Source organism: Salmo salar, chromosome ssa25 (genome assembly GCF_905237065.1).
Source record: "Salmo salar chromosome ssa25, Ssal_v3.1, whole genome shotgun sequence".
NCBI classification, from domain to species: Eukaryota; Metazoa; Chordata; class Actinopteri; order Salmoniformes; family Salmonidae; genus Salmo; species Salmo salar.
The window spans coordinates 37,786,534-37,810,524 of NC_059466.1; the positions used below are offsets into that span (position 1 = coordinate 37,786,534).

Consider the following 23,991-nt stretch of genomic DNA (forward strand, 5'->3'; position numbering starts at 1 on the left):
GGGCCAGATCCATACCGTCACTACTCCTATCAGATGGCCATCTCTCTGTATTACTGTGTGTGTGTGTGTGTGTGTGTGTGTGTGTGTGTGTGTGTGTGTGTGTGTATTCCATAGTCTTGTGCCCTACTTTACCCAGCCCTAGTATCCCTCTAACTTTTCATAGTGGCAAATTGCTTTACAACTTCTATAATCAAAAATCTATGTAAACATAGACGGATGAAAAGGTTTAATTTAGGTTGGTTGGATATTATTACTGATGAAACATTTCCCAGTGTGTATTCCTGGGAGAGATATTCACTTAAAGCTACGTTAGCTCAGCGATGCCGCTCCACCTCACCTTATTACCTCTCTCACCTGATTACCTGTCTTGCCCTGGAAACAACTGAACTTAGGAACTCAGTCTGGCATTTTCAAATGAGCCTAGCTCGACGCATTCTTCTTCTTCAGTTTGGGGAAATCAAGCCTTTTTCCTACTGGGTGAAATAAAGTGACTACGAACATGACTTTGGATATGGTAATTCAGTATATACCTGTGGATATAGCCCCGATATCCTTGAAATGATGACAGGACTTTTGACGTGAATTTTGAGAAGTTTTTTGAAAATGAATCGAAGTTGCAGAAGAAGTCTCAAAGTGATGACGGGGTGTTTTTCCCTGGTCTACGACAGTCACCATATTAGGGAGTATGATGGAAACAGTCACTTGTGTCTTCAAGAGAAGTTGGCATGTGTTTGTGTTGGCAACTCTTCACTGCATCCAAAGAGGCATAGACTTCACAGAAGAGCTTGAATGTTTTAACCCCCATGATATTTCTGGTTGAGGAGTTAGTGGTCCGGTCTGTGTGTTTGTTTGGGAGAATTAGTCTTTGTTTCACAGTCTGTACCTCTCCGCAGATAATACTAAAGTAGTAGATGGGGAATGGAGAGAGAGGACAAGTGAGGGGGTGGGGATCACAATGCCCTGGTCCTACTGGGCCTTTGAAGGCTTGACATGGATGGGTCTTCAGGAGCACCATGCCATTGTTGTGGGGAGCAGACCGTGTCAGGGAACGGTTTGACACTCTACAGCGGGAGACAGCAGCCAGGCAGACAGGAAGGCAGGCAATCTGACAGGAAGTGTGACCTGTGAATGGGCTTCCTGGTCTCTATGCTGCTCCTGCCAGCCACCATGTTGGCCAGTGGTATCTATGCTGCTCCTGCCAGCCACCATGTTGGCCAGTGGTATCTATGCTGCTCCTGCCAGCCACCATGTTGGCCAGTGGTATCTATGCTGCTCCTGCCAGCCACCATGTTGGCCAGTGGTATCTATGCTGCTCCTGCCAGCCCCCATGTTGGCCAGTGGTCTCTATGTTGCTCCTACCAGCCACCATGTTGGCCAGTGGTATCTATGCTGCTCCTGCCAGTCCCCATGTTGGCCAGTGGTCTCTATGTTGCTCCTACCAGCCACCATGTTGGCCAGTGGTATCTATGCTGCTCCTGCCAGTCCCCATGTTGGCCAGTGGTCTCTATGTTGCTCCTACCAGCCACCATGTTGGCCAGTGGTATCTATGCTGCTCCTACCAGCCACCATGTTGGCCAGTGGTCTCTATGCTGCTCCTGCCAGCCACCATGTTGGCTAGTGGTCTCTATTCTGCTCCTGCCAGCCACCATGTTGGCCAGTGGTCTCTATGGATGAAACCCTGGTTTATAGAGAAAGACAAAAGGAAACATGGTGGCCGTCAGGAGCAACATAGAGACCACTGGCCAACGTGGTGGCTGGCAGGAGCAGCATAGAGACCACTGGCCAACATGGTGGCTGGCAGGAGCAACATAGAGACCACTGGCCAACATGAGGACTGGCAGGAGCAACATAGAGACAACTGGCCAACATGGTGGCTGGCAGGAGCAACATAGAGACCACTGGCCAACATGGTGGCTGGCAGGAGCAACATAGAGACCACTGGCCAACATGGTGGCTGGCAGGAGCAACATAGAGACCACTGGCCAACATGGTGGCTGGCAGGAGCAACATAGAGACCACTGGCCAACATGGGGACTGGCAGGAGCAACATAGAGACCACTGGCCAACATGGGGACTGGCAGGAGCAACATAGAGACCACTGGCCAACATGGGGACTGGCAGGAGCAACATAGAGACCACTGGCCAACATGGTGGCTGGCAGGAGCAACATAGAGACCACTGGCCAACATGGGGACTGGCAGGAGCAACATAGAGACCACTGGCCAACATGGGGACTGGCAGGAGCAGCATAGAGACCACTGGCCAACATGGTGGCTGGCAGGAGCAGCATAGAGACCAGGAGCAACCTTGTTTATTGAGAATGACAAAAGGAAAGATTGAGATTGTTGGTCTTTGTGAGACACAGAGTAGGTGAACGGATGATGTGTGGTTCTCACCGTGAAGCATGGAGGTGTGATGGTGCTTTGCTGGTGATACTGTCTGTGATTTATTTAGAATTCAAGGCACACTTAACCAGCATGGCTACCACTGCATTCTGCAGCGATAGGCCATCCCATCTGGTTTGTGCTTTATGGGACTATCAGTTGTTTTTCAACAGGACAATGACCCAACACACCTCCAGGCTGTGTAAGGTCTATTTGACCAAGAAGGAGAGTGATGGAGTGCTGCATCAGATGACCTGGCCTTCACAATCACCCGAAAGCTGTCATCAAGGCAAAGGGTGACTACCTTGAAGAATCAAAAATATAAAATACATTTTGATTTGTTCAACACTTTTTTGGCTACTACATGATTCCATATGTGTTATTTCATAGTTTTGATGTCTTCACTATTATTCTACAATGTAGAAAATAGTAAAAATAAGAAAAACCCTTGAATGAGTAGGTGTGTCTACACTTTTGACTGGTACTGTACATTAATAAATACATACATATACATATAAATAAATACATATACATATAAATAAATACATATAAATAAATACATATACATAAATAAATACATATAAATAGATACATATACATAAATAAATACATATAAATACATATACATGTAAATAAATACATATAAATAGATACATATACATAAATAAATACATATAAATACATATAAATAGATACATATACACGTACATATAAATAAATACATATACATATAAATAAATACATATAAATAGATACATATACATGTAAATAAATACATATACACAGAAATAGATACATGTAAATAAATACATATAAATAAATACCCTACATATAAATAGATACATATACATGCACATATAAATAAAAACATATACATATAAATAAATACATATAAATAGATGTACTTGTATTTATACATGTAAATATAAATAGATACATATACATATAAATAAATACATATAAATAGATACATATACATATAAATAGATACATATAAATAAATACATAAACAAATGCACACATAAATAGATGTGAACAAACTTTTGACTGGTACTGTATATTTATACTCCAGACTCTGACATTGCTTGTCCTAATATTTCTATATTACTTCATTTCATTATTTTACTTTTAGATTTGTGTGTATTGTTGTGTATTGTTAGATACTACTGCACTGTTAGAGCTAGAAACACAAGCATTTCGCTACACCCGCAATAACATCTGCTAAATATGTGTATGTGACCAATAAAATTAGATTTGATTTTGAACTGCCTCCAGTCTTCCCAAGGCCGTTTGTTGTTTCTCTCCTCCTCTCCTCTCATCTCAGCTCATCTCCTCTCCTCTCAGTCTATGATCGCTGTCACCTCTGACCCCCTTGTTCCTACGGTAGCCACAACGGAATTGTGTGCCTTTCAAGTCTCAATAGAAACACTTCAACTGAATCCAGCCCAGCCCACTCACTCTACTGTATTTGCATCTGCAGGCCTTTTCCATTTACAGGGTTCTTCAAAAGCTTTGTTTTGATTGTTTGATACTTATGAATAAAATAATGAAATGGTGGATATATTAGTAGGGATTGAAGACCATCATCTCCTCATGCAAAAGAGCACTGAATTCTAGTTGTCATCATTATGGCTCCAGCTAATACAGTGTGGAAATATTGTGTCTTTTCGATCTAACTTCCGATTCATATAGACACACACACACACACACACACACACACACACACACACACACACACACACGTTCTCTGGAGTGATGAATCACGCTTCACCATCTGGCAGTCTGATGGACGAATCTGGGTTTGGCAGGATGCCAGGAGAACGCTACCTGCCCCAATGCATAGTGCCAACTGTAAAGTTTGGTGGAGGAGGAATAATGGTCTGTGGATGTTGTTCATGGTTCTGGCTAGGCCCCTTAGCTCCAGTGAAGGGAAATCTTAACACTATAGCATATAATTACTTTCTAGATGATTCTGTGCTTCCAACTTTGTGGCAACAGTTTGGGGAAGGCCCTATCCTGTTTCAGCTTGACAGTGCCCCGTGCAGAAAGCGAGGTCCATACAGAAATGGTTTGTCGAGATCGGTGTGGAAAAAGCCCAGACCTCAACCCCATCAAACACTTTTGGGATGAATTGGAATGCTGACTGTGAGCCAGGCCTATTCGTCCAACATCAGTGCCCCGACCTCAATAATGCTCTTGTGGCTGAATGGAAGTAAGTCCCTGCAACAATGTTCCAACATCAAGTGGAAAGGCTTTCCAGAAGAGTGGAGGGTGTTATAGCAGCAAAGGGGGGACCAACTCCATATTAACGCCCATGATTCTGGAATGAGATGTTCGACGAGCAGGTGTCCACATACTTTCGGTCATGTAATGCTTCTGCCCAATCTAACAGCACACCAGAGGACAGAGAGTGACCAATCGAAAAGCACTTCAGTGGAAAGGACAAAGGATTACCCAATCAAATTACACCTTGCAGCATATGTTGTACTGTCACAGCACATCAGAGACAGGTAATGTGGACTAAATGGTGTTGATGTCTGTTCTCCAAACTAAACACACTTAATTCTATTCACTTACAGTTAATCACCAGGAAAACCATTCATCTTTAATGTCACACACACACACACACACACACACACACACACACACACACACACACACACACACACACACACACGTTGTTTACCACCATGAGATGAACCTACCGCCTTCATCTGTTAACATGATCTACAAGGTCCATAGAGACAGCTGGGATATTTTCTATAACAACGTGATTGTGTGTGTGTGTGTGTGTGTCTGTGAGAAGGCTTTAGTAAAATTAGCATTTCTAAGTATTTAGTGTGTGTGTGGAAACTTTTGAGGATTTTATGGAATTTTCAAGTTCGAGTTTTATTTGTCACATGCACAAGTAGGCCTACAGAAAAATGCTTAACTTGCAAGTCTACCCAGCAGTATTCAATATGAAAATAAGTTTAACTAATAAAAAACAGAATTACAAGAGGAAGCCAAATACAAGGTAAATGGAACATGTGCAGGTATACTGGAGTATTTGAGGTAGATATGTACATGTTAGTGGGTGTTAGTGTGAGTTTGTGGTGTTAGTGTGTGTTAGTGTTAGTGTGTGTGTGTGAGTGTGTGTTAATGTGAGTGTGTGGTGTTAGTGTGAGTGTGTGTTAGTGATAGTGTTAGTGTGTGGGTGTTAGTGTGTGTTAGTGTGTGGGTGTTAGTGTGTGGGTGTTAGTGTGTGTTAGTGTTAGTGTGTGGGTGTTAGTGTGAGTGTGTGTTAGTGTGGGTGTTAGTGTGTGTTAGTGTGAGTCTGTGGGTGTTAGTGTGTAGTGTGTGTTAGTATGTGTGGTGTTAGTGTGAGTGTGTGTTAGTGTGGGTGTTAGTGTTATAGGCGGGTGTCCGTGTGTGTGTCCGTGTGTGTGTGCGTGCGTGTGTGAATTGAAATCCCCCACATCCCAACCTTCACACTCCTCCATTTGAATGATTTTCTTTACACGTGTAATTATCTCTTTATTGATTTGTCAGCATCTCTGCCAGGGAATGGTACCTCTTCAAATAGCTCCTGCTATGATAACTTGTCTCTATTGCAATCACCAGAGCAAGTCATTAGATGCCCTTAGGGAATGTGAGGACAGGAGTGTGTGTGTGTGTGTGTTTGAGAATGTGTGGGTTAAATACAACATATTTTTTTTCTCTGATGGCTCTGCTGTCTTCGATGTGGGGAAACCTTTATCTTCTATTAAAAGATGGCCTCTCTCTCTCTCTCTCTCTCTCTCTCTCTCTCTCTCTCTCTCTCTCTCTCTCTCTCTCTCTCTCTCTCTCTCTCTCTCTCTCTCTCTCTCTCTCTCTCTCTCTCTCTCTCTCTCTCTCTCTCTCTCTCTCTCTCTCTCTCTCTCTCTCTCTCTCTCTCTCTCTCTCTCTCTCTCTCTCTCTCTCTCTCTCTCTCTCTCTCTCTCTCTCTCTCTTGCTAGGTCTGGTGGAAGATGAGGACTCCTATCCCTCTCCTGATTCTGCTGTACATCACCCTGTCCCGCAGCATGAAGACGGTCTCCAAGAGAGGCTCAGGTATATACACATCACTTCCTCTATCTACTTCCTGTTTCTCCTCACACCTGTGTTGGGAGATTGGGCGTTGCGTTTGTCTGTGTGTGCGTGCGTGTGTGTCTCCACTGGCCTTATTAAAAGACATGGAGCTGAAGTAATTGCTTAGGCCATTCCTCTTCCCCATTTCTCTGTCTGAGTCAATCTTATTCACTAGATGTCTGATGAGGTTTTTAAATGTGGAGTTGACATTTCTGGGGGATGGATGGAGCATGATTACCTGCCTGCTATCTGAATTTCAAACATGACTGATATACTGGATGACACATTCAGAGCTAGCTAGCGTTCCCCCCATATCCTTAAAGTTATCTGGACAGAGATTCCTACTAGTTGGTTCATTACCAGGTAAAGTACTGAGTTGACCGGCTGTGGTCAGACGAGTGTAAAATAGGCTACACTGCAGTGTGTGTGTGTTTGAGAGTGTGTGTGTGTGTGTGTGTTTGAGAGTGTCTGTGTGTGTGTGTGTTTGAGAGTGTCTGTGTGTGTGTGTGTTTGTTTGAGAGTGTCTGTGTGTGTGTGTGTGTGTGTGTGTGTGTGTGTGTGTGTGTGTGTGTGTGTGTGTGTGTGTGTGTGTGTGTGTGTGTGTGTGTGTGTGTGTGTGTGTGTGTGTGTGAGAGAGTGTGTGTGTGTGTGTGTGTTTGAGAGTGTCTGTGTGTCTGTTTGAGAGTGTGTGTGTTTGAGAGTGTCTGTGTTTGTGTGTGTGTAGGCGTTCTCTTTCTTGAGTTATTGATATGTTCCTTTCATCGATTGTGTTTCTGTGTGTGTGTCTGTTAGGAGGCTTACTTGAAATTAGCATTTCTAAGTATTTAGTGTGTGTGGAAACTTTTGAGGATTTTATGGAATTTTCAAGTTCGAGTTTTATTTGTCACATGCACAAGTAGGCCTACAGAAAAATGCTTAACTTGCAAGTCTACCCAGCAGTATTCAATATGAAAATAAGTTTAACTAATGTTAACTAATAAAAAAACAGAATTACAAGAGGAAGCTATATACAAGATAAATGGAACATGTGCAGGTATACTGGAGTCATTGAGGTAGATATGTACATGTTAGTGGGTGTTAGTGTGAGTTTGTGGTGTTAGTGTGTGTTAGTGTTAGTGTGTGGGTGTGAGTGTGTGTTAATGTGAGTGTGTGGTGTTAGTGTGAGTGTGTGTTAGTGATAGTGTTAGTGTGTGGGTGTTAGTGTGAGTGTGTGTTAGTGTTAGTGTGGGTGTTAGTGTGTGAGTGTAAGTTTGTGGTTGTTAGTGTGTGGGTGTAAGTGTAAGTGTGTGAGTGTAAGTTTGTGGGTGTTAGTGTGAGTGTGTGGGTGTTAGTGTGTAGGTTTTAGTGTGAGTGTGTGGGTATTAGTGTGTGGGTGTGAGTGTGTGGGTGTTAGTGTGAATGTGTGGGTGTTAGTGTGAATGTGTGGGTGTGGGTGTTAGTGTGAATGTGTGGGTGTTAGTGTGAGTCCGTGGGTGTGAGTGTGTTAGTGTGAGTGTTAGTGTGTGGGTGTACGTTTCTGGGTGTTAGTGTGTGAGTGTGGGTGTTAGTGTGTAGGTTTTAGTGTCTTAGTGTGAGTGTTAGTGTGTGGGTGTATGTTTCTGGGTGTTAGTGTGTGAGTGTGAAAGTGTTAGTGTGATTGTGTGGGTGTTAGTGTGAGTGTGTGGGTGGTAGTGTGTTAGTGTGAGTGTTAGTGTGTGGGTGTAAGTTTGTGTGTGATAGTGTGTGAGTGTGGGTGTTAGTGTAAGTTTGTGGACGTGTGTGGGTGTTAGTGTGTGGGTGTTAGTGTGTGAGTGTTAGTGTTAGTGTGTGGGTGTTAGTATGTGAGTGTTAGTGTGCTGGTATTAGTGTTAGTGTGGGTGTTAGTGTGTGGGTGTTAGTGTGTGGGTGTTAGTGTGGGGGTGTTAGTGTGTGGGTGTTAGTGTAAGTGTGGGGGTGTTAGTGTGTGGGTGTTAGTGTGTGTTAGTGTGAGTGTGGGTGTTAGTGTAAGTGTGGGGGTGTTAGTGTTAGTGTGTGTTAGTGTTAGTGTGTGGGTGTTAGTGTGAGTGTGTGTTAGTGTGGGTGTTAGTGTGTGTTAGCGTGAGTGTGTGTTAGTGTGGGTGTTAGTGTGTGTTAGTGTAAGTGTGTGGGTGTTAGTGTAAGTGTGGGGGTGTTAGTGTGTGGGTGTTAGTGTGTGTTAGTGTGAGTGTGGGTATTAGTGTAAGTGTGGGGGTGTTAGTGTGTGGGTGTGAGTGTGTGTTAGTGTGAGTGTGGGTGTTAATGTGTGTTAGTGTGAGTGTGGGTGTTAGTGTTATAGGCGGGTGTCCGTGTGTGTGTGTGTGTGTGCCATGTGTGTGTGTGGGTGTTAGTGTGAGTGTGTGGGTGTTAGTGTGGGGGTGTTAGTGTGAGTGTGTGGGTGTCAGTGTGTAGGTGTTAGTGTGTAAGTGTTAGTGTGTAAGTGTGTGTGTTAGTGTGAGTGTGAGTGTGTGTGTGTGTTAGTGTAAGTGTGTGGGTGTTATTGTGGGGGTGTTAGTGTGTAAGTGTGTGTGTTAATGTGAGTGTGTGTGTGTTAGTGTAAGTGTGTGTAAGTGTGTGGGTGTTATTGTGGGGGTGTTAGTGTAAGTGTGTGGGTGTTAGTGTGTAAGTGTGTGTGTTAGTGTTAGTGTGTGGGTGTTAGGGTTTGGGTGTTAGTGTAAGTGTGTGGGTGTGAGTGTGTGTTAGTGTGAGTGTGGGTGTTAATATGTGTTAGTGTGAGTGTGGGTGTTAATGTGTGTTAGTCTGAGTGTGGGTGTTAGTGTTATAGGCGGGTGTCCGTGTGTGTGTGTGTGTGTCCATGTGTGTGTGTGGGTGTTAGTGTGTGGGTGTTAGTGTGTTAGTGTGTTAGTGTGAGTGTGTGGGTGTTCGTGTGTGGGTGTCAGTGTGTGGGTGTTAGTGTGTGGGTGTTAGTGTGTTAGTGTGTTAGTGTGAGTGTGTGTGTGTTATTGTAAGTGTTTGTAAGTGTGTGGGTGTTAGTGTGGGGGTGTTAGTGTAAGTGTGTGGGTGTGGGTGTTCGTGTGTGGGTGTTAGTGTGTGAGTGTGTGTGTTAGTGCGAGTGGGTGTGTTTTTGTAAGTGTGTGGGTGTTAGTGTGAGTGTGTGGTTGTTAGTGTGAGTGTGTGGGGGTTAGTGTGAGTGTGTGGTTGTTAGTGTGAGTGTGTGGGTGTTAGTGTGAGTGTGTGGGGGTTAGTGTGAGTGTGTGTGCGTTATTGTAAGTGTGTGGGTGTTAGTGTGTGGGTGTTAGTGTAAGTGTGTGGGTGTTAGTGTGTGGGTGTTAGTGTGTGTTATTGTAAGTTTCTGGGTGTTAGTCAGAGTATGTGGGTGTGAGTGTGTGTTAGTGTAAGTGCCTGGCTGTTAGTGCGAGTGTGTGGGTGTTAGTGTAAGTGTGTGGGTAGTAGTGTGTGGGTGTGAGTGTGTGGGTGTTAGTCTTTGGGTGTTAGTGTGTGGGTTTTAGTGTGAGTTGGTGTGCATTAGTGTAAGTGTGTGTGTTAGTGTGAGTGTGTGTGTTTTAGTGTAAGTGTGTTTAAGTGTGTGGGTGTTAGTGTGTGGGTGTTAGTGTGTGGGTGTGAGTGTTAGTGTGTGAGTGTGTTTGTTAGTGTGTGAGTGTGTGTGTGTTTTTGTAAGTGTTTGGGTGTTAGTGTGTTAGTGTGTGGGTGTGAGTGTGTGGGTGTTAGTGTGTGGGTGTTAGTGTGTGGGTGTTAGTGTGTTAGTGTGTGGGTGTGAGTGTGTGGGTGTTAGTGTGTGAGTGTTAGTGTGAGTGTGTGGGTGTTAGTGTGTGGGTGTTAGTGTGAGTGTGTGGGTGTTAGTGTGTTAGTGTGTGGGTGTTAGTGTGTGAGTGTTAGTGTGAGTGTGTGGGTGTTAGTGTGTGGGTGTTAGTGTGTTAGTGTGTGGGTGTTAGTGTGAGTGTGTGGGTGGTAGTTTGTTAGGGTGTGGGTGTTAGTGTGTGGGTGTTAGTGTGTTAGTGTGAGTGTGTGGGTGTTAGTGTGAGTGCATGCGTTATTGTAAGTGTGTGGGTGTTAGTGTGTGGGTGTTAGTGTGTGGGTGTTATTGTATGGGTGTTATTGTGTGGGTGTTTGTGTAAGTGTGTGGGTGGTATCCCAAACCTTAAGAATTCAGAGTTAATGCCTAAACTTAACCCTAACCTTAAAAATGTGGAGTGTTAATGCCTAAACTTAACATTTCACATTTAGAAATGTGATGTTTGGAACAACTTTGAAATGTAACGTTTGAGAAACATGGATGTTTCCCTAGAACAGGGCCGCACAACCCTCTTCCTGGAGATCTACTGTCCTGTATGTTTTCAGTCCTACCTTCTTCCTGGAGATCTACTGTCCTGTAGGTTTTCAGTCCTACCTTCTTCCTGGAGATCTACTGTCCTGTAGGTTTTCAGTCCAACCTTCTTCCTGGAGATCTACTGTCCTGTATGTTTTCAGTCCAACCCTCTTCCTGGAGATCTACTGTCCTGTATGTTTTCAGTCCAACCTTCTTCCTGGAGATCTACTGTCCTGTATGTTTTCAGTCCTACCCTCTTCCTGGAGATCTACTGTCCTGTATGTTTTCAGTCCTACCCTCTTCCTGGAGATCTACTGTCCTGTATGTTTTCAGTCCAAACTTCTTCCTGGAGATCTACTGTCCTGTAGGTTTTCAGTCCTACCCTCTTCCTGGAGATCTACTGTCCTGTATGTTTTCAGTCCTACCTTCTTCCTGGAGATCTACTGTCCTGTATGTTTTCAGTCCTACCCTCTTCCTGGAGATCTACTGTCCTGTATGTTTTCAGTCCTACCTTCTTCCTGGAGATCTACTGTCCTGTATGTTTTCAGTCCTACCCTCTGCTTGGAGATCTACTGTCCTGTAGGTTTTCAGTCCTACCTTCTTCCTGGAGATCTACTGTCCTGTAGGTTTTCAGTCCTACCTTCTTCCTGGAGATCTACTGTCCTGTAGGTTTTCAGTCCAACCTTCTTCCTGGAGATCTACTGTCCTGTATGTTTTCAGTCCAACCCTCTTCCTGGAGATCTACTGTCCTGTATGTTTTCAGTCCAACCCTCTTCCTGGAGATCTACTGTCCTGTATGTTTTCAGTCCAACCTTCTTCCTGGAGATCTACTGTCCTGTATGTTTTCAGTCCTACCCTCTTCCTGGAGATCTACTGTCCTGTATGTTTTCAGTCCTACCCTCTTCCTGGAGATCTACTGTCCTGTATGTTTTCAGTCCAACCTTCTTCCTGGAGATCTACTGTCCTGTAGGTTTTCAGTCCTACCCTCTTCCTGGAGATCTACTGTCCTGTATGTTTTCAGTCCAACCTTCTTCCTGGAGATCTACTGTCCTGTATGTTTTCAGTCCTACCCTCTTCCTGGAGATCTACTGTCCTGTAGGTTTTCACTCCAACCCTAATTTAGCATATGTGATTCAGCTAGTTAAGGTCTTGTTGAGCAGCTAATTAGTAGAATCAGGTGTGTTAAATTAGGGTTGGACTGAAAACCCACAGGACGGTATATCTCCAAGAAGAGGGTTGGGCAGCCCTGCCCTGGAAACTCAGGGACAATATGATCCCTTATTGATGTTACTTGTTAAATCCACTTCAATCAGTGTAGATAGGAACATGGATTACATATGTTTTTTACATTTTAGCAGACACTCTTATGCAGAAAGACTTACAGGAGCAATTATGGTTAAGTGCCTTGCTCAGGAGCACATCAACAGATATTTTACCTAGTCATGTCAGGGATTTGACCCAGCAACCTTTCAGTTTACTGGCCCAAAGCTGTTAACCACTAGGCTACCTGCTGCCCTATTCAGAGGGTGAACGGGAAAGACAAAAGATTTGAACGGGGTATGGGGTAGGTGCCAGGCTCATCGGTTTGGTTCAGGAACTGCTGGGTTTTTCACGCCCAGAAGTTTCCGGTGTGTATCAAGAATGGTCCACCACCCAAAGGTCATCCAGCCAACTTGACACAACTGTGAGAAGCATTGGTGTCAACATGGGCCAGCATCCCATTAAAACGCATTTGACACTTTGTAGAGTCCATGCCCCGATGAATTGAAGCTGTTCTGAGGGCAAAAGGGGGTGCACCTCCATATTAGGAAGGTGTTCTTAATGTTTTGTACACTCAGTGTATAAAGATGAAGAAAAAAATGTATATTTTATATGAATACATTTTTTAAAGTTATTCAAGTATAAATTATCAAAGTTACCATAGATTGTAGCCCAAAATAAAATTCTGGGACCTTTTGTAAATTACCGTTACGTTATTTAACCAGTCAACAGTTATGTTATGTCACCCTGCAGTTTGGTCACTTAGTGGTCCTCTACACTCCACTTCTCTGTCATCTCACACATTAAGGATGGAGACAGCCTCATATCAACTGGGTTATTGTGTGCATTTAGCTACGAAGGTAGGCACGAAAATACAAATGGAACTGGTCAGATTCATACAGCGGTCATCTTGCTCAGGAACTCAATGGAATAGACCAAAAGGAAATTATTGCACGCGCACACAAATAACCTCCCTCCCTTTCTTTCTTTTTATCAACCTGCTGCTTCATTTCTCTCTCTCTCTCACACACACACACACACACACACACACACACACACACACACACACACACACACACACACACACACACACACACACACACACACACACCAAACCATGGTCCTGTGAGTGTTGTCTGTCTTTCAGACCGGCCGGTGGGAATGACCAGACCTTGGTTCAAATACATGTGTATTTCAGTATGGTAAATACTGAATACTTCCCAGGTGTATTTCCAAATACATTAAAATATTCAACTTCAAATATAAGATATCTCAATATTTACTTCAAATGTACACTGCATTCGAAAAGTATTCAGACCCCTTGACTTTTTCCACATTTTGTTACGTTACAGCCTTATTCTAAAATTGATTAAATAAAAAAAATCCTCATCAATCTGCACACAATCCCGTATAATGACAAAGTGAAAACAGTTTTAGACATTTTTGCAAATGTATTAAACATAAAAAACAGAAATACCTTATTTACATAAGTGTTCAGACCCTTTACAACGCCAAAATTCAGACTCAAAATTGAGCTCATCCTGTTTCCATTGATCATAATTGAGATGTTTCTACAACTTCTTTGGAATCCACCTGTGGTAAATGTAATTGATTGAACATGAGTAGGAAAATCACACAGCTGTCTATATAAAGGTCCCAAAGTTGACAGTGCATGTCAGAGCAAAAACCAAGCCATGAGGTCGAAGGAATTATCCGTAGAGCTCCGAAACAGGATTGTGTCGAGGCTCAGATCTGGGGAAGGGTACCAAAAAATGTCTGCAGCATTGAAGGTCCCCTAAGAACACATTAGTCTCCATCATTCTTAAATGGAATTAGTTTGGAACCACCAAGAGTCTTCCTAGAGCTGACCGCCCGGCCAAACTAAGCATTCGGGGGAGAAAGGCCTTGGTCAGGGAGGTGACCAATGACCCGATGGTCACTCTGACAGAGCTGCAGAGGTCCTCTGTGGAGATGGGAGAACCTTCCAGATGGACAACCATCTCTGCAGCACTCCAACAATCAGGCCATTATGGTAGATTGGCCAGACGGAAGCCACTCCTCAGTAAAAGGCACAGGACAGCCAGCTTGGAATTTGCCATAAGCCACCTAAAGGACTTTCAGACCATGAGAAACAAGATTCTCTGGTCTGATGAAACCAAGATTGAACTATTTGGCGTGAATGCCAAGCGTCACGTCTGGAGGAAACCTGGCACCATCCCTACGGTGAAGCATGGTGGCAGCATCATGCTCTGGGGGATGTTTTTCAGCAGCAGGGACTGGGAGACTAGTCAGGATTGAGGGAAAGATGAACTGAGCAAAGTACAGAGAGGTCCATGATAAACCTGCTCCAGAGCGACTAGGACCTCAGACTGGGGTGAATGTTCACCTTCCAACGACCCTAAGCACACAGCCAGGACAACGCAGGTGTGGCTTCGGGACAAGTCTCTGAATGTCCTTGAGTGGCCCAGCCAGAGCCCGGACTTGAACCCCATCGAACATCTCTGGAGAGACCTGAAAATAACTGCGCAGCGACACTCCCCATCCAACCTGACAGAGCTTGAGAGGATCTACAGAGAAGAATGGGAGAAACTCCCCAAATACAGGTGTGCTAAACTTCTAATCGCTGCTAAAGGTGCTTCAACAAAGTCCTGAGTAAAAGATGTGAATACTTATGTAAAGGTGATATTACATTTTTCTTTCATATACATTTGCAAAAATGTCTAAAACCTGTTTTTGCTTTTTCATTATGGGGTATTGTGTGTAGATTGAGGTAAAAAAAAAAGTATTTAATCAATTTTAGAATAAGTCTGTAACGTAACAAAATGTGGAAAAAGTCAAGGGGTCTGAATACTTTCCAAATGCACTGTATGTGACAGTAATTGAGATATTTGAAATGGCGTGTTGTAGTGTAGTAGATTAAGCCTCTGTCTGGTAATTGTTCTCTGGTTCAAAGGTCATGAACATCTGTTTTCCTGTACAGTAGGTGAATGAGTTTGATTACGGTGGACTCTCACTGCTGCAATTAAAGACACACACAATCAGATTCGCACACACACACTTCTACTTTACTCCTCAAGTGTAAAGGTCATTCTCACTTGTCGGTTTTCTCTCCTTAAATCAGATTCCTCTCCAAGTAAGAGACAGGGAGAGTTTGAGATGAACAGAGTGAGAGAATAAAAAATATTGTATTTCCATTGTTGTAATAACATTTATTTTCATTACTTTATCTATTCAGCATTTTGGATCCAATGGGAATTCTCTGTTCTTCAATATGTAGGGTATGGGAGTTGTTAGGAATTCTTCATCCTTGAACAGTTGTGCACAAGAGATCGGCAGGGAAAGTTTGATAAGCCCTCGGGAGAGACTGGATAAAGCTGCTATTAAATTTATTTTCCCATTCCACTGTCTGGATGGCATTCCCAGAGTTTACGGCGCTCCAAAATCTCATAATTTTCCGATGTGGAGTCTGGATGTGCCTGTGTTTCTCCAGCTAATGTCTTTCCCCATGGCTGTTAGACTGTGTGTGTGTTTGTGTGTGTTTGAGCGCTGGACACTGGCGATGGTTTTAGTAGCCAGCCAGAAACTGCAACGTTGAATAACAATTGGAGCAGAGAGTTGTTTGCTCTTGGCGCGTGTGTGTGTGCGCCTGTGTGTGTGTGCGCCTGTGTGTGTGTGTGTGTGTGTGTGTGTGTGTGTGTGTGTGTGTGTGTGTGTGTGTGTGTGTGTGTGTGTGTGTGTGTGTGTGTGCCTGTTTGTGCTCTTGGCACGTGTGTGTGTGCGCCTGTGTGTGTGTGCGCCTGTGTGTGTGTGTGTGTGTGTGTGTGTGTGTGTGTGTGTGTGTGTGTGTGTGTGTGTGTGTGTGTGTGTGTGTGTGTGCCTGTTTGTGCGTGTGTGTGTGCGACCAGCATCAGTGTGTGTTTAGACTCAGTCTAACCAGTCCATATGTCTTCCAATGCTGTGTGATTGTGTGGTGAACTGACCAAGGCCTGGCTGACAGGGTGTTAGATGTAGTCTCCCAGCCAGTCAGTGAGACAGTGTCGACCTCTCTAACACAGACCGACTAGGACACAGCCCTACATGACACAGCAGTATTCCCTGGCCTGACCACATTACACGGCCAGTAAAAACTCTAGGCCCTAAGAGGGGATAAAGAGATAGAGAGATGGAGAAAAACAATTGGCATGAAGAGAGATAAATAAAAACAGACAGAGAGAACGGAGGAGTAGAGAGAGAGAGAGAGAGGATATTTAGAGAGAGAGAGATGGTCCATTGAAGCCAAACAGTACACTTCACTAAACACATCCATGCCTGCTCGGCCTGCTTATCGCTGGAGTAATGGCTTTTAAGCACATTCTGTTGGGAGGGAAGAGCTCACTGCCCTGCCTTTGAATACAACACTATTAGATTCACTAAGTACGTGGAAAACTGCTCGTCAAACATGTCGTTCCAAAATTACGGGCGTTAATATGGAGTTGGTCCCCCCTTTGCTGCTATAACAGCCTCCACTCTCCTGGGAAGGCTTTCCACTAGATGTTGGAACTTTGCTGCTGGGATTTACTTCCATTCAGCCAAAAGAACATTAGTGAGGTCAGGCACTGATGTTGGGCAATTATGCCTGGCTCGTTCCAATTCATCCCAAAGGTGTTCGATTGGGTTGAGGTCAGGGCTCTGTGCAGGCCAGTCAAGTTCTTCCACTCCTATCTCAACAAACCATTTATGTATGGACCTCACTTTGTGCATGGGGGCATTGTCATGCTGAAACAGGAAAGGGCCTACTCCTCCTCAATATAACATTATTCTCCATTATCTCTCTCTCTCTTTAATTTGTGTTCTCTCTCTTTCTTTAATTTGTGTTCTCTCTCTTTCTCTCTCTCTGAGTCTCTCTCTTTCTGTCTCCGTCTCTAGCTCTCTCTCTATCGGAGTCTCTCCCTCTCCCTGTCTCTCCCTGTCTCTCTCTCTCTCTCTCTCTGGATCTCTCTTTCTCTTTCTAGCAGGTGATTGGGGCTTTAGTGTTGTTTGAGGGGGCGCCATCAGCTAAGGTGAACTGAGAGAAGGGTTAGGGTCTGATTATGGGGAAATAGGCCAGAGCAGGATCTCCTATTCTTCCTGGGGGGCTACAGTGGGGAAGTGTAGGGATGAGGTTCTTAGGGGTGTTCTCGGGGACCTCAGAGTTTCAGGAGAGAAACTGGGAGGGTCTGGTGAACAAGGTTGAGGCTAAGCTGTCTAAATGGCGGTGGTTGTTGCCACTGATGTCTTTCAGGGGAAGGATCCTGGTCGCTAACAACATGGTAACTTCAATTCTATGGCACAGGCTGATGGTGTTGGATCCCCCATAGTGTCTCGATAAGCAACTACAGAGGTTACTGGTGGATTTATTTTAGTCTTACCAACACTGGACACGCGCAGCAGTGTTACACCTCCCTTTGCATGCAGGGGGTCAAGGGCTGGTGGACATTGGGTCCAGAGTGACAGCTTTCCGTCTACAAGCTGTACAGAGACATCTGTACCAGCCGGCGGTGTGCTCGGAGAGGCACTGCTTGGGCTGTTCTGAGGAGAGCAGGGGACCTTGGGTATGACAGACACTTGTTCCTGTTGGATCTTGAGCAGGTCGACATGTCAGCCATTTACTCTGTTCTACCGTTCTTTGGCTGTGGAAAAACACTATCTGTTCACAGAGATGTTTCACGTCCAGGAGCATGGATAATGGAGGAGCCACTGTTTCACATCCCACTTATGTTTCACATCCCACTTATCCAGACCAGAGTGCTGACCTCTGCCAGCTTCTGGGCCAGGCTTGTGAGAGCAGGGTTCACAAAATTGGGTGACCTGCAAGAAGAGGGTGGAAATCTTCCAGCGACATGGCAAAGGCTTCTCCATAAAGTCCATCAGGCTGCTGCAGCAGGTGTTGGAGGAGTCCGTGCTGCACTACTGGACTTGTTCAGAGAGCTGCTGGGGAGTAAGCAGAGACTGACTTACCTTTTTTCACCATTGTTGCTGCTGCAGGAGAACACCAGGAGGGAGAGGGAATGATCCTATCGTTCAAGACTCCGGAGATGGGGGCCTTTTTCACAGCCAGCAAGAAGGCTCTGGATGTGGTGGCTGTGACGGTGGCAACGGGGAGGCTGGGGGGGTGGGTCTGGGCTCTTCTCTGAGAGGATGTTGGCTCCCTGTATAAGCCTCCCATAGAGAAGCGTACTGCTGATCTACACAGGAGGATTATGCATGGAGCTATCGCTACGAACAGATGTGTCACACCTTGATCCATCAGTAGGGAGGGGGTGTCCGTTCTGAGTTTTTTTTTTTCTTGTTCCAGGTTTTCTGTCCTGGATGGCTGGTGTACAGGCCTAGAGTTGGGGTTAACTCTGGACCTATACGTTGGAGGGCCTAGGTATAGTGTAGCCAACAGGAGGAGGGCCTAGGTATGGTGTAGTCAACAGGAGGAGGGCCTAGGTATGGCATAGTCAACAGGAGGATGGCCTAGGTATGGCATAGTCAACAGGAGGAGGGCCTAGGTATAGCGTAGCCAACAGGAGGAGGGCCTAGGTATGGCATAGTCAACAGGAGGAGGGCCTAGGTATGGCATAGTCAACAGGAGGAGGGCCTAGGTATAGTGTAGTCAACAGGAGGAGGGCCTAGGTATAGTGTAGCCAACAGGAGGAGGGCCTAGGTATAGTGTAGCCAACAGGAGGAGGGCCTAGGTATAGCGTAGTCAACAGGAGGAGGGCCTAGGTATAGTGTAGCCAACAGGAGGAGGGCCTAGGTATAGTGTAGTCAACAGGAGGAGGGCCTAGGTATAGTGTAGTCAACAGGAGGAGGGCCTAGGTATGGCGTAGCCAACAGGAGGAGGGCCTAGGTATGGCGTAGTCAACAGGAGGAGGGCCTAGGTATAGTGTAGTCAACAGGAGGAGGGCCTAGGTATAGCGTAGCCAACAGGAGGAGGGCCTAGGTATGGCATAGCCAACAGGAGGAGGGCCTAGGTATAGTGTAGCCAACAGGAGGAGGGCCTAGGTATAGTGTAGCCAACAGGAGGAGGGCCTAGGTATAGCGTAGCCAACAGGAGGAGGGCCTAGGTATAGCGTAGCCAACAGGAGGAGGGCCTAGATATAGCGTAGCGAACAGATGAAAGTACTGCCTTGTGAATTTCCTGTTGGGGCAGGCAAAAATGGCAATGTGCGAGACCGGGAAACATGAGATGGGGTGTACGGAGGCCTCAGCTGTGTTGCTGGGGCTGGTGTGGGCTCAGCTGACACTAGAACATGTACATGGGGGGCTGGTGAACCGTCTGGGTGACTTTGTAGGGGAGTGGGGAGTCAGGGGGGCTGGTGAACCATCTGGGGGACTTTGTAGGGGAGTGGGGAGTCAGGGGGCTGGTGAACCATCTGGGGGACTTTGTAGGGGAGTGGGGAGTCAGGGGGCTGGTGAACCATCTGGGGGACTTTGTAGGGGAGTGGGGAGTCAGGGGGCTGGTGAACCATCTGGGGGACTTTGTAGGGGAGTGGGGAGTCAAGGGGGCTGGTGAACCATCTGGGGGACTTTGTAGGGGAGTGGGGAGTCAGGGGGCTGGTGAACCATCTGGGGGACTTTGTAGGGGAGTGGGGAGTCAGGGGGGCTGGTGAACCATCTGGGGGACTTTGTAGGGGAGTGGGGAGTCAGGGGGCTGGTGAACCATCTGGGGGACTTTGTGTGGGTGTGGGGAGTCGGGGGGGCTGGTGAACCATCTGGGGGACTTTGTAGGGGTGGGGGGAGTCAGGGGGGCTGGTGAACCATCTGGGGGACTTTGTAGGGGAGTGGGGAGTCAGGGGGGTTCTGTGTGCAATGGACTAGGAGGGGGGCTTGGTTTTAACTATATAGTCTGTTAAAATGAAGTAAACTTTGTGCTTTTAATGATGTAACTATTGGGCCAATAAAGGATTTAAAAAAATAAATAAATATGTTTCTCTCTCTCTCAAAATGCACACACAAGAGTAACTCAAAATCCAAAACCAAACCATCAAAAAAACTAAAAGCACCTCACCGCCATCTAAAAAATATTTTAAACTAAGTGCTTAGTAAAATAGGGTGGTATTATACAGCAAAACATACAGAACTCACATTTCATCAACTTTCTTTCTCTTTCTCTCTGTCTCGTTTTCTGTCCGAGTCTCTCTCTCTGTCTCTCACTTTCTCTCTTTAGCTATGCTACAGCGCTGACATTTTGTAGCTACCTACAGATATGCGAAGCATTGCACCAACAGGATAAAATAGGTTGTTGTATTGTGCTGTACAATGCAAGAGTACTGTAGCTATTTGCTAGTGATCAAGCTATTGATAATGATTACAAAGGAAGATATCTCAGATTAAATCTGACTGTTTGGCACACACACAGGGCCATCTCCCTCTCTTCCTCTCCCTGCCTGGTCTGCATTAACACTGTGCAGGGAGATTGATCATTTGCATATTATTGGAGATTAAATGGCCTCCTTCCTGCTGCTGCTCACTCCTACTCTCCTCCTGCAGCATATGGACCACTGAGAGGATCCATGTGCATCTGTGGCTCTTTCTTGCCTCTCTCTCTCTCTCTCTCTCTCTCTCTCTCTCTCTCTCTCTCTCTCTCTCTCTCTCTCTCTCTCTCTCTCTCTCTCTCTCTCTCTCTCTCTCTCTCTCTCTCTCTCTCTCTCTCTCTCTCTCTCTCTCTCTCTCTCTCTCTCTCTCTCTCTCTCTCTCTCTCTCTCTCTCTCAGCACCACTCTGACGTGGATATGTGCAGTGAGAAAACATTACTAATACTGGGGGTATAGACTGTCTCAGATTCCATTGTAATGTAGTGAACATGATTAACTTTTAACACTTTATTTTTTATTTTATTTTGGTCAGTGATGTAAAGTACTTAAGTAAAAGTACTTTAAAGTACTACTTAAGTAATTTAAGGTATCTGTACTTTACTTTACTATTCATAATTATGGCAACTTTTATTTTTACTTCACTACATTCCTAAAGAAAATAATGTGTTTTTTACTCAATACATTTTCCCTGACATCCAAAAGTACTCATTACATTTTGCCTGGAAAGTGGTTCAATCTATCCACTTATTAAGAGAACATACCTGGTCATCCCAACTGCCTCTGATCTGGAGGACTCACTAAACACACATGCTTTAACTTTTGATACTTAAATACATTTTAGCAATTACATTTTCTTTTGATACTTAAGTATATTTAAAACCAAATACTTTTAGACTTTTACTCTAGTAGTACTTTACTGGGTGACTTTCACTTTTACTTGAGTCATTTTCTATTAAGGTATCTTCACTTTTACTCAAGTATGACAATGTAGTACTTTTTCCACCACTGATTTTGGTGCAAATAATACCCACATCTCCTACATTAGATGGTGGAAACAGATAATAATACTAATGGTTCGTGTTAGGGAATTAGCAGTGTATTTGTATTTGTTAGTGACAGAGAAACTGGTTTAATGTAGAATGTTCATTTTCAGTCCTGTGGACTTCACTAAGTGAGTTTCTACTGTAGGCAAACGTTATCATAAAAATTAAACTGTTTCTGAAAGTATATTACGTACACTGAGTATACAAAACATTAAGAACACCTGCTCTTTCCATGACAGACTGACCAGATTAATTCAGGTGGAAGCAATGATCCCTTATTGATGTCACTTGTTAAATCCACTTCAATTGGTGTAGATGAAGGGGAGGAGACAGGTTAAAGAAGGATGTTTAAGCCTTGAGACATGGATTGTGTATGTGTACCATTCAGAGGGTGAATAGACAAGACAAAAGATTTAAGTGCCTTTGAACGGGGTATGGTAGTAGGTGCCAGGCACACCAGTTTCTGTCAAGAACTGCTGTATTATTCACACTCAACAGTTTCCCATGGGTATCAAGAATGGTCCACCACCCAAAGGACATCCAGCCAACTTGACACAACTGTGGAAAGCATTGGAGTCAACATAGGCCTGCATCCCTGTGGAATGCTTTCGACACCTTGTAGAGTCCATGTCCTGATGAATTGAGGCTGTTCTGAGGGTAAAAAGTATGTGTGTGTGTGTGTGGGGTGGGTTGCTCAGTGCGTATCATAAGGCTTTAGTTTAATGGCCCAGTTTTACACAGTGGTGTTAGGAACCTCCTGGTTTGAAGGCCACATTAGGTCTATAAATCACTTTGTTCTAGCTTGCCAAGTGATGTGTAATTCCCATTGAAATCCAGCCAGAGTTAGAACATCCAACAACATCCAGCAAACTGCATTCAGAATGACAGTTAGGATAAAAGAGCTTACCTAAACCATTTAAACTTGAACAACCATTTCAGTAACGGGTGCAATAAATCTAACGAAATGATTGGATTAGTTTAGAAAAATGTATGTTATTTACCTTTGTGTAGCATAAGATTATTCAATCAATGTACCGTACATGTAAAAACACATATCAAAAACTATCCTAAAAAAGTCTGCAGTAGAGCATGATGGGAAACATGAAAATGATGGGTGTGGTTTTGATGGGAATGTTTTTCTCTCCACAGAGTAAAACTGACACAATCACACTGTCACACTCAACACTAGTTATTAACACCAACACTGGGGTTATTTTACACCACTGAGTGTTAATTTCTCTCTTATGGAGTTAATATGGCCCTGTCCAGGAACAACTCCCTATCCCTTAGCTCATAGCTCCTAGCCCCTAGCTCATAGCCAGTAGGTACTTCACGTATATCAGAAACGATAGGATAGGTTTAAGTGTTTGATAGGAGTAAGCTCCTTCTGTGAGACTAAGAATTCCCTCTATAAGATGACACACTGACATGCAGAACATGAGACCCAGGCTCTTGAGAGGGTGGTGTTGTTGAGCTGAGAGCTCTTTAGGGTGTTAGGGGGGAGGTTGAAGTGCTGTGAATGACCCTTCACATGTACAGTATACACAGACGGAATGACAGACAAACAGAAAGACAGGCAGGCAGGTGTTTTACTAACGTACCTGGCAGGCTGTACCTGTGTATTTGTATTTGTATTTATTATGGATCCCCATTACTTCCTGCCAAGGCAGCAGCTACTCTTCCTGGGGTCAAGCAAAATTAAGGCTGTTATACTTTTTTTTCTTCAATATGCATGGCCAATACATTACTTAATTCTAAATCAGGGTTCCGCAACTGCCGGGATGTTTTATTTGGCCCCCCAAGTCCTCTGAGCAAAACATATATACACACTACCAATCAAAAGTTTGGACACACCTACTCATTCCAGTGTTTTTCTTTATTTTTTTACTATTTTCTACATTGTAGAATATTAGTGAAAACATCAAAACTATAAAATAACACATATGGAATCATGTAGTAACCAAAAATTTTAGTAGCCACCCTTTGCCTTGATGACAGCTTTGCACACTCTTGGCATTATCTCAACCAGCTTCATGAGGTAGTCACCTGGAATGCATTTCAATTAACCGGTGTGCCTTGTTAAAAGTTAATTTGTGGAATTTATGTCCTTCTTAATGTGTTTGAGCCAGTCAGTTGTGTTGTGACGATGTAGGGTTGGTATATAGAAGATAGTCCTATTTGGTAAAAGACCAAGTCCATATTATGGCAAGAACAGCTCAAATAAGCAAAGAGAAACAATATTCCATCATTACTTTAAGACAAGATAGTCAATCAATGCGGAATATTTCAAGAACTTTGAAAGTTTCATCAAGTGCAGTCACAAAAACCATCAAGCGCTATGATGAAACTGGCTCTCATGAGGACCGCCACAGGAAAGGAAGACCCAGAGCTACCTCTGCTGCAGAGGGTAAGTTCAGAAAATGCAGAGGATAAGCCTCAGAAATGGCAGCCCAAATAAATGCTTCAGAGTTCAAGTAACAGACACATATCAACATCAACTGTTCAGAGGAGACTGTGTGAATCAGGCCTTCATGGTCGAATTGCTGCAAAGAAACCACTACTAAAGAACAACAATAAGAAGAGACTTGCTTGGGCCAAGAAACACGAACAATG

General features: G+C 44.4%; 1 protein-coding gene across 1 annotated transcript in view; it reads left to right on the forward strand.

Annotated features, from left to right (window-relative positions):
• Positions 1-23,991, forward strand: part of LOC106586724 (interleukin-1 receptor accessory protein-like 1-B) — a 468,880-nt gene that overhangs the window by 69,115 nt on the left and 375,774 nt on the right. Inside the window, exon 2 of the mRNA XM_014174290.2 lies at positions 6,362-6,455. Within this exon, the coding sequence (XP_014029765.1) occupies positions 6,374-6,455 (82 nt within the window). The 5' untranslated portion in view covers positions 6,362-6,373. The remainder of the gene's footprint in view (positions 1-6,361; positions 6,456-23,991) is intronic.